Below are 11,450 nucleotides of genomic sequence, written 5' to 3'. Positions count from 1 at the left end.
CATCAGTCATTAGTAAATCTGCTGCACAATGTAGCAACTTGCCTTAAATAAAATATAATTAAAGTGATTTAACAGAAGCTGTATCCAATAACACTTCTCAATGGTTCATTTCAGGGAAATGAATTTCCAATTTTGTTGTCTGGGTACTTTTTTTTCCCCTCCCTTTTTTCTAAAGAGGTTTTATTTAAAGATCTGTGACCACCCAGATTACTGTTACTTAGTAATAGATCCAATTTCTGGCTACAAGGAGAATTAAAAAACACAGTAACAGTTTGGGGTGGGGGAATCCACCACTGATAAAATCTTTTCAGATTTTATCCGCATTTTGAACTCAAATGGAAATTGGTCCATGCCAAACAAGAGAGGCAGCTTCTGGGTTGCTCTGTTTGATTTTGGCTATAAAGATATATCTAGAAGGTCTTCGTTGCTTCTGGTTTCAGTGGGCACTACAGGTGGACCTTGATCTCATTTTGGAGCAAGACCAAGTTAACACAGGCCTTTGGAGCAACCTGGTTTCTACTAGAGGTACAAAAAAACATATCACCTCCTGCTGGTCAGGTCCTTGAGACAGTTGGGTGACCAGGATGGAGGGTGTGCTGCAACACACAGCCACCGGTCAGCTTCCAACCTTCCAACATCCACTGCTTACCTCGTGATTTCAAAAGCAAAGTAGGATGGCAATGAATTCAGCGTAATTACACTTCTCCAGGCTGTGAAAAGACAATGCAATGAACATGGAGATTAGGCTTGTTAATTTTTTCACAGTAGACTTGTAGTAGTGCACACTGCCCAAAGTTTCAATTGATTCCCAAGAGTGAACTACCATTAGAAAACTCCAAATCCAGCACACTGTTCTACTACAGCCTCCAAGCTAATAGTTATTAAGTAATAGTAATAGTAATAATAATAATAATAATAATAATAATAATAATACATATGTTTTTGTTTTTCTTCTGCAGTTAATATTTTGACACCAACATGGGAAAGCAAAACAGCAAACTACGCCCTGAAGTCATGCAAGATTTGCTAGAAAGTACAGACTTTACAGAACACGAGATCCAGGAATGGTACAAAGGCTTCTTGAGAGACTGTCCAAGCGGACATTTATCTATGGAGGAGTTTAAAAAAATATATGGGAACTTTTTCCCTTATGGGGACGCTTCTAAGTTTGCGGAACATGTATTCCGCACTTTTGACGCCAACGGAGACGGAACAATAGATTTCAGAGAATTCATCATAGCCTTGAGCGTAACATCAAGAGGTAAACTGGAGCAAAAGCTGAAGTGGGCATTCAGCATGTACGACCTTGATGGGAACGGCTACATCAGTAAGTCAGAGATGCTGGAAATTGTGCAGGTATGTGCTGCTTGGAGGCACCCCTTGGCCTCCCTCCTTCCAAGCAAATCGTGAAGCAATGTTGCAATGAGACACTGAATTAAAAACCCTGGCAGCATTTGGGGGTTTAGGTTCTTGGTTCTCCGTGTAACTGCTTGAGTATAAAATGGTATTTCATTTGGCAGAGATCGTGTCACAATTCAAACTACAGCATTTGATATCCATTGCAAATTTTTTCTGAGCACCACGCTGCGTGGGAAGTTCTCCTTTGGGAGTTCTCTTGGGCAGAAGCACAGCAACAAACCTTCTGATAAATGTGATTCTGTCCTCTGGGAAATCACAGACAATTAATTACAGTTGGACCAAGTAGGTATCTTAGATCAGCCAGGTAGTGTACTTTTAAGGGAGGCAGGCTCCCTCCACAATAAGAAACAAATCTACTTTGAAATCATGTTGTTATGGAGAACCAGCTCACATATTTTAAAAGATGTCTGGCTGCCTAATTCTGCGTGCTTAGCATCATACTAGCTGTCTTCATATTAAGTTGCCAGTATAGATAACCTTGACTGGGTAGATGATGATTCCATGCACAGCTTCTTTGGATGCATTTTCTTGTGACGTTAGTAGGAGTCCCACCTCACTCTGGCTTCTTCTAACATGTTTTTACCCTTGAGGCACATCTCTCTACTGAAAGCTTTAAAACATTTTTGATATGGTGGTGTATTTACACAGCTTGAGCTTGTATAATGCAGCACTGTTTGAGAAAAAAAAAAGCCTGCTATCAAGATCCTTTCTTTCCCTGGAAATTCTGAAATGCTAGCTATGTAATGTATTATTCGGATTTATATTTGTGCTGGAAATCAAGGGAAAGGAATGCACACAGATTGCAGGCTGTGATGGCAAACTGCATGTATGGAGTCAGCCTAACGCGTGGTGCCCCTGTCTTGCTACCAGGGCTCTTCTCATGTCCCCCGAATGGTAACTAACACCAGCACTTGCACCGCTCAGCAAGACTAGATGCAAAGCTCAGCTGCAAATGCAGGGTGGTTGTGGCGTCTTTCACTTACTCTGTTTTGTGTTCCTGTGTGCCTGAGTTAACGAGCAGGACTGCATTCAGATGCAGAGACCTTTCTGTCTCCATGCCATGACAAATCCTGTGGAATATTTTCATTAGAAGATACTCTGTTCCTTACCAACTCTCCTCTTCCCCAGGTAGGGTAAACAGGCTGTCAGTCATTGGTTCCTTAGCTGTATTTCTCCCCATAAGAAAACAAAGAGCATCTCAAAAGGACTAACGAAGTACAAAGCAAACACAAGGAGCCAAACCCGAGCAAGCGCCTGCTCCATTGTAAATTCTTTACAATGAGGGTGGTGAAACCCTGGAACGGGTTGCCCAGAGAGGTGGTGGAGGCCCCATCCATGGAAACATTCAAGGCCAGGTTGGACTGGGCTCTGAGCAACCTGATCTAGCTAGCGGTGTCCCTGCTCACTGCAGGGGGGTTGGGCTAGATGACCTCTAGAGGTCCCTTCCAACCCAAACCATTCTATGATTCTATGATTTGTCAGGAGGAGGAGATGCCCCAGGAACTCCCAGACCACTTGCTGCTGTTGAGTAGCCCAGGAAGGCCTCGGTGCTGAACGGCAGCCCAACCCCACCCAGACCAGAAGATTCACAAACTTGGACTACAGTGCCATGAATGTGTTCATGTCAAATTTAAAGAAAACATCAGTGGCTGGATTCTCTGTAGCAAGCCAAGCGAGGACCAGCAAAACCAGCAGCTTTTTCCAGTTAACCCCAGCTCTGCTCACCAGCATGATTAGCGTCTGAAATGCTCTGCCTTCTCTTCACAGTCATGTTGGTACCAAATCATAGTATCATCCTTTACAAGCATGATGCTATTGTCAAAGAAAGCAGCAGCTTAAGGGATCAGTGCAGGATGACATTTTGTCAATTTGTGCATCCAAGCCAGAGCAACACTTGGGCTGCGTACAGCCCTCAACCTGCACTCCAGCCTTCCCACTGCACTTCTTGGGATGTTTGATTCTCTCCTCCTTTCAGATCACACCTGAATCTCAACTGAGTGATGCTTTCTATCCTTTACTCTCACCTAGCATTTTGAGGGACAACACAAAAATTGATTGTGGAAGTAAACATCCCAATAAGCCCAAGCAACAGTCATTTCTGCACCATGGACCGTCAGTGGGTTTAGAATCAGGAAAGCTGCCCTTCCTGTGATGGAGCTTCCCAGGAGGCAATGTGCTTGTAGATCTCACCCTGTTCTCTTCTTCCAGTTTCTTATGGTTGTAGTGATCTCCCTGTGTTGCACTGGTCACCCGTAGCTCATCCCAGTGGGGTAGGATTTGTTGCGTAGTCTCTGGAAGCGTGCTCAGCTGATATGTGAAGCTGAAGTAGATGAGCACATTTTCTTGCTTTATTGGGAGGTTCCTTTGATGGAGAGTGATTAGACTAATAAAAAAAACAGCTAACAACTATCACTTTCATTTACAAAAGATGATTATTTTTTAATGTGGAAAGAAAGGATTCTGTGTCAAATGTCTTCATAGGGACCCTCAGCTGTCACAATCTTTCTGATAGTGAAAAACAGAATTCTGTTATATCTCTGATATGTGTCTCAGAGGAACCTATTACAAGTCTCTTATCTAGCATACATCTGCATATTGCTATAGTAGGATTTATTATGTTCTCATCGGGATTTTTGTATGAGACAATACATCAAAACAAATGCTAGAAGAAACATGGTCAACCTAAAAGTCTTAGTTTCGCAGAAAAATACTGTCCCTGTTACTGTGGGATTGCTGTATCTTAAATAACATAGGGGCAAGGCATGCTTTTTTTCTTTTTCAATCTGCTTTTCTTTGTGCTTTGAAAGTCCTCTCTCGGTAGTGATTTTCACCGTTGTGCTGATGGTTTCTCATGTTTGCTTTCTCATGCTCTGGCCCAATCTAACATCGCTGCAGGCAATGCAGGCATTGCACTCTTGCTCAACGTCGCAAGAAGGTGCTTGTGGTAACAGTGGTAGCAGCGGGGGCGCTGAAACAGCAGAGCTACTGGTTAAGATGGCTCATGTCCCGCAGGAGCCCTAGTACCTGGCCAGCGGCCAAGGGGATGAACGAGACTGGTCCGTAACAGTCTTTTGAAGCTCATTTTCCCTGCAAAGCAACGGGCTGGAGGGCAAAGCACCTGCATTCCTTTAAGCTCCATAGTGCTGTTAACCATGTGCACGTAGCCTGTCACAGGCTCCCCATGCCTGCCCTTCAGCTTCCCCTAGACATGTCCCAAAAAAGCCTCTCTTGGAGACACACCTGAGCCATCCTCATGGAGCTGGCTGCCCAGTTTGGAGGAGCTCATAACTTGAAAGACTTTAGTGGAGGGGTGACAATTGCAGGGCCTAATGAAAGAAGGTCCACGGGATACTGCTATACCCACCTACCAGGCATAGCACATCTGCAAAGTACTGGGGGAAGATGCTTCATAGCCTGCCCTCCCGACAGACCTCGCCACAGATCCTCTCAGATTCTCCTGCTCTAGAAATGTTTTTCATGTCTCTCATGTGTTTACCTATAATCTAAATAGCCCAGTCCGCTCAAAAATAGCTGCAAATCAGCTAAAAGATTTGTGTTTGTTCCCCTTGCTGAAATGGGACACATTTGGTGAGTCTCTTAAAATAAGAGTTCAGATAAGAGATGGAAACCTTGTTCTAATGGTACATTTTTTCACCATATGGAGTCATAAAGCATCTTAAGAAGACTGAACTGAGTTAAACTGCATTCGGTTTAATGCAAACAGAGCACACACATTTCACTTGCTGGGCTGGCTTATTTGTAAGCCAGGAAGAAATAGAAGCTGATATGGGAAGAAGCAGAAGCTGATATGGCTCTCAGTAAAGACAGTGTCAAAAATCCTCATGAGATTGAGAGGAAGGCAATTTCTTCAGGTCAATTATTCACTTCATGAGACTTTCAGCTGTCAAAATTTATTTCAACAGAGTAAAAAGGATTGACTGAAAATTTGTGCTGTCATTGCTGCCATCACTGTACGGAGCTCTTTGGCACTTTGCCAAGTATAGCAGGAAAGTGCAGCCCCCATCAAGGTTTCTGGCCCAAGTACAGCAGTGGCAGCCAGCGACTGGGAGCAAAACGTGTGGGAACGGGCGATTTGCCCTAAATCACCCATGGCCATTCATCCCCATGCAGGTGGAAAATCAAAGGGGAGAGCTCAGGAGAGAACCAGCCAGTCCAGATGAAACTGGAGCCTGTGCTCACTCCAGTGATGCACACCGGGCTCTGGAGGCACAATTTCTCGGTGGCGTTCAGGGGTGCCAGGGAGCTGTAAGGAGCCCTCCTGACAGAAGTCCATCTGCAAAAGCCTCCCTGACTCACGTGGCTGCCCTCTACAACTATCTGAAAGGAGGGTGTAGTGAGGTGGGGGTCGGTCTCTTCTCCCAAGTAATAAGCAATAGGACAAGGGGAAATGACCTCAAGTTGCACCAGGGCAGGTTTAGGTTGGACATTAGGAAAAATTTTTTCACTGAAAGGGTTGTTAAGCATTGGAACGGGCTGCTCATGGAAGTGGCTGGGTCCCCATCCCTGGAGGTATTTAAAGGATGGGCAGACGAGGTGCTTAGGGACATGGTTTAGTGGTAGGATGGCAGGGTTAGGTTAACGGTTGGGCTTGGTGATCTTAAAGGTCTTTTCCAACTTAAATGATTCTATCATTCTATAACCACCTCCAAACCTTCTCCTGCTTTTTTTCAACCCAAGGGCTGTGGGGCTGAGGAGTTGTACTCCACATGGAGTGGAGCCCCTGCAGCCTTTTGGTCCCAGGTTACAGCCCAGGGCATAGTACAGCCTGGCTCCGCGTCATTATCGCATGAAACCAACTTCTTTTGAAAGCTTGCTCTTTCAAACGTGCAATAATGAGCTCTGCGTAGCTGCGCTGAATTAATATGAGGCAAGTCTCAAGATTCTTAATCAGCTTTAGCTGGCTTTTACTTTGGGAAAACTTCCCACTGAACTTCTGAGTAAGGACATAAGAATTTGTCCAGAGTAACCATTTTCAGCATGAAAGGAACGCTTACTATGTTATTCCCATCTGGCTTTCCTAGAATATCTCATCTGTTATTCCCTTCACACGCCTCTGTGAAAAGGACCCTGTAGGATGAAGTCATCTTGAAGTGCTTTTTTTTTCTGTCCTAAAAATCTGCATATTCTTACTATAGTTACTTTGATCAGAGTAAACACGCCTGTACTCCCGGTCCAGGGTATTCCTCCCACACTTTCAATACAGATTCTCTGCTTTGCCGTCCGCTCACCCGGAGTGAGGGAATGACCCCTCCACCTCTCTTCCTACTCCAGACAAAAGCCAGACAGCTTAAGATGCCTAAACATTGGCAGATTTATAAGCCTCATCTCTGCTCTGACCCTTGCGAGTCTTGCATGCTGATGAGGATGAGGAAGGTGTAAATTCTTACTGTCCACCCTCTCCTTTTTTTTCTTCCCCTATTCCCTCCTTCCCCTGGCTCACTCATCCCTATGTTCATCCCTTCTTCTGTTCTCCTGGTTATCAGGTGGTCACGGCTGATGATGATGATTGCAAGGGGGTTGGACTAGGTGACCTTTAAAGGTCCGTGCCAATCCAAACCATTCTATGATTCTATTTTGTGATTAGATGATGATGATGATGATGATGATGATGATGATGGTGGTGCCCACCACTTTTCCATTCAGCCAGCAGCTATTCATGCTGAAATGTTCTCTGTTCCCCTGCTTGGGTCCATAGCCAGGGTTACAGACGTACTGGAGGGCAGGCCAGGAAATCTGTGGCCAGGCTGTTGGTGGCACAACTGTGGGACCAGAGCATAAGCAACAGGGAATTAATTAAGCAGACAAATGCCTTTCTTCAGGGTGTAACTCTTTAAGTTATTTAAAGTCCAGGAGATGTGAAAGGTGAGCTGCTGACAAAGGAGAAGCTGGCAAGATGGCCAAGGAAGCCAGTGCTCCCTCATCTGAGTGTAAAATGTCTGTGCTGCTTAGTGGCATCCTCCAGCTGGAGAATCTGTGCTGTCACCTTCCTGAGGCCGTCCCTTGGGGACCCTGGGCCAGATGTTGGGAGTGTGCCAGGCAGAGTGCCTTCATGAAGGGGAAAAGGGGAGAGGGGAGATGCAGAAAGTGATCTTGGGCTTGCGCCAATGATCCCCAAACTCCCAGAGCAGGAGGAAGTGGAGAACAAATAGCCAGAGCGATCACGCCTGCACTGAGCTATCAGCTGACTGCTGCAGACGCTGTGTTGGGAGGGAAACAAGAATTTGAACCTGTGGAGGAAAATAAATTCTCATCTACAGACCAGGGCTGGAGGGCAAAGTGACTGCTTGGTGCAGTGCCCATCAGCCAGAGGCCAACAAGCTGCAATAGGACACAGAAGGAGCTGGACAGACCAGGGCAGCGCTGCCTTGGGCTGGGATGTGCTGCCTCCCCAAACGGCTGGGAGGGTCCCCTGCAGCCACCACCCTGCAGCCTCTGGCTGCTGCTGTTCTCCCAGCTGTGTGGCACCGTAAAGGTATCTATCCGGCGCACAAAACACTTGTTTACTGGCACTGCATGCTCACATTTGCAGGCAACATTTGGATAACCAGTTCAGAGACAACTTCTTAGCCTTGCTTTAAAAGTAACATTACCTCTCTTTCGGGGATGGCTAACACCGTGCGCGACTAATGGATTTGTCTGTGCAGAGAATAGCTATGGGTGGCACCAGTGCCATGTGGGACCAGAACATCTGCTCTCTGTGGAATGAATTGTGAATGGGGTTTTCTCAGCTGTGTACACACACCAGTCCCCAAGGAAAAGGCCACCTCCTTGCTGGTCAAGTCTTCACGATCTGTGAGACACGGCAAATGCAGGGAGTGAGTCACTGCCCTCCCCACAAGCAGGGTGCTGCCCAAGGGGGGAGAGAAAGGAGAGGGGGGGGAGAGCAAAGGCAGCGTGAGGGGACAGAGGTAGTGAGGATGGAGACTGGGTGGCCAAACCACACCACAGTGTGGGACAAGACCTCGATAGTCTTACCATCCAGGCCCTGGGAGCTGTGGTGCCTAGCATGCTGTACAAGTGATAAATTCATCTGAAGACTCTTTTAATAAGGAAAAATGTAACCTCGGTCCAAACCCAGATTGTGTTCAACCGTGACTAAATAAGGAGACACAGTATTTCATAAATGAGTGTCCACTGAGGAGGGCTGCATGTGCTGGTGCCGCTCAACTCCCTCTAGCATCCAGGGAGCAGGTCCCAGCTGATGTTCCCAGGATATTTTCTGCCTATTTCTGTCACCAGGTGAGATAATCGTACCCTTGCATTAAGATAATGTGTTTCTTACCAGCTCTTTGCTCCTGTCGTATCACACAGGCAATCTATAAGATGGTTTCTTCTGTAATGAAGATGCCGGAAGACGAGTCAACACCAGAGAAGAGGACAGAGAAGATCTTCCGCCAGATGGACACCAACCGTGACGGTAGGCACCCTCCAGATGCTGGGACGGCCGCCTCTGACCCCGTGCTGGGTGGCCGGTTTGTCCAGCCCACCCGGGGTGACCCCTCAAACCCACCACTCCTCCTTCAGCTGCCCAGGCAAAGCCACCACCCTCCACAGCCAGCAGCAGGGCTTTGCCTTTAGGGGTTTCTCTCTCAGGGATTTTCCTTGGGTTCCCCCAGCTTCCTTCCACCCTGCTTGCCCACAGGCTTGGCAGGTGTGCTGTAACCCACCCCGTGCGCTAAGCAAACGTGTTTCTTTTCTAGGAAAACTCTCTCTGGAAGAGTTCATCCGAGGCGCCAAGAGCGATCCATCCATAGTCCGTCTCCTGCAGTGTGATCCCAGCAGCGCCGGGCAGTTCTGAACCCTTTTCTTTGGATGAATTATGTATCTGCTTTTTTTTTTTGTTTTTTTCCTTGCCAAACAACATTCATGGTAGTGTTGCCTATGTATGGCCAATTATGCCTTCTTTTGTGGCATCTTATAGCTTCTTCTGTTGTGGATTAATTATAAGAATGCTGAATCGCTCTTAACAATTTGTCCAGAGCACGGGCAGTACTGTTTTAAACAGATATTGTGGTGTTATCATTGTTTTAAAGATTTCGTTTTGGTTTTTGTTTTAACGTGTCTGTTCTGGAAAGTATGCGTTGGGAAGGAGGAAACCAACAACAAAACCCTTGGCAGCAAGACACACCGACAGATTTTTAGGTTGCTGCTTTAGTAGCTGAGTATTCACCTGCAGGACCTGAAAGTGTAGTAGAGGTTGAACCAAAGGGGTTGTGATGGGTAGTGTAGGATTCACCTGGAATCTCCTCTCCTGTCCAGGAGGCACCAGTTAAGGTCAAAGACAGGATCGGGAAGAAGTACAAAAGTGCAAAACGGGTGCAGGGTGCGTTGTCCGCACCCCTGCTCCTACGCCTCACTGTTTCAATGCTGTGAACATTTTCCAGGTTGTGAAGGAGAAGGGAAAAAACAAAGATGGACAGTTTTTCCTAGGTTTACAGTGGTTGATTTCCCATGGCTTTATCTGAAAATTCAGCAATTTGCAATCCTGATCCCCAAATCCACAACTGACGATACCTCTTGCCATTTGGGATCAGCAAAGGCAGGCACAGATATGGAAAACTGGGTCTTGACAATGCATTTAAGGGAGATACATGTTTGAATGTGAAATTTTCAGGTTAGTAATAAAGCAGTTTCTACTAAGGAGAGTGGGCATTCACGTGAGGAACTTGGAGACACGCAGCTCCAGCTGAGGCACATCTGCTGTTCTGAATGCTCTTGCATAGAATGAAGTTTTGGGGGTGTTTTTGTCTCTCTCCACGTAGCCAGCAGAGTTTCTGGGCCCGCCCTTAGGGGGGGGCTGTCATCGAAACTTATTTTAAACATAAAATTGTAGCATTTATATTTCATTTATTTTAGTAAAGTTCGAAAAATCTGTACTGAAATGAGGAAATGGTACGCTTTATGGTATATTTATATATATAAAAATTAAAACAAAAAAAAGATCAGCTCTTGAGAGAAATGTTGAATGTTTATCTTTTCGCCTAGATGCAGGAGTTCTGAAATTTGCTGCTGCAAAACCTTATCCTTTGGTCAAAGTTGCTGTATGCAAAGCCAGTACACACACGTGGGATTTCTTAGGGACTTTACAAGCGCTGCTGCAACGGAAAAGCTTTAGCACCAGGAGGCATTATGCTGACTAAATTGGCATTAATCTGTCTTTAGCTAAAGTCTGCTCTGTGATCCTGTTGGGAGAGGTACCCATGTAGGCAGTGCACAGTGCTGGGAATTCGTGAGCTCGTTAGAGTAACCTTTGCCTGGTGGGCAAGGTTGGCGTTTTGTCAAGTGACCTTGTAGATGCTAATCCCCAGTAGCCTTAATTTAAAATAAACTAAGTAAAATAAGTCTGCTTTGCAGATGACGATTAGCTAAGGACTAATTAGAAGTCATGAATAAGTAGCCAAGTATGGATAATTTTTTGTTGAACACTAGCTAGCACGTAAAATAACCAAGAGAAAAAGTCCTAGACTTAGTTTTTCCATACCATTTGCTCTGCCGGGTGTGAAGTGCAGAGCATATTAAAATAAAATAAAAATAAATTGAAAATAACCATGCTAATCAGTTGTACTAAAACTATTACGAGTGCCTAATTACACTCAGGCACACACCTTTGTCTCAAATGACCACAGAAATCCAGGTGATGATACATTCCCATTATATTAATCAAAATACCGAGCAGAGATGTGCGTGGGGAAATGAGAAAGTAGGGAGGCCCAACCACAGACACAAACAGATTTCAATGCCTAGCGCTTTCAGCCATTACAAGCATCACTGGCAAATTTTGCACCAATTCTTCCGGTCGATGGAAATGTTCCCTATCTCTTTCTCCCTAATCTTCATTAGGCATCCTGTGCACAAATCTTAACCCTGCAAAGGAGAGCCTGTGCCTACCTTCTTCAAGGTAAATGTCTGCTTTCCCTGAAGAGGTTCTGCCCCTCTCGCCCATATCCATCACCTCCTGTTTATTGAAAGCCGTGTTCCCCCTTGAGTGCTTTTGAGGGTTGATTTCAGCA

The 11,450-nt window shown here is 45.6% G+C and overlaps 1 protein-coding gene across 1 annotated transcript; it reads left to right on the top strand.

Annotated features, from left to right (window-relative positions):
* The first annotated feature begins 978 nt into the window (after nt 1-978).
* Nucleotides 979-9,238, top strand: NCALD (neurocalcin delta). The gene is made up of 3 exons (XM_035893861.1): nt 979-1,356; nt 8,752-8,857; nt 9,141-9,238. The coding sequence occupies exons 1-3, from the start codon at nt 979-981 to the stop codon at nt 9,236-9,238; spliced, it is 582 nt and encodes a 193-aa protein (XP_035749754.1).
* Nucleotides 9,239-11,450: the final 2,212 nt, after the last annotated feature.

This window comes from Egretta garzetta, unplaced genomic scaffold, assembly GCF_000687185.1.
Source record: "Egretta garzetta isolate BGI_Z169 unplaced genomic scaffold, ASM68718v1 scaffold154, whole genome shotgun sequence".
In the NCBI taxonomy this organism is placed as follows: Eukaryota; Metazoa; Chordata; class Aves; order Pelecaniformes; family Ardeidae; genus Egretta; species Egretta garzetta.
Note: the sequence above shows the minus strand (reverse complement) of the source record. Positions and strands in the feature narration are given on the sequence as shown.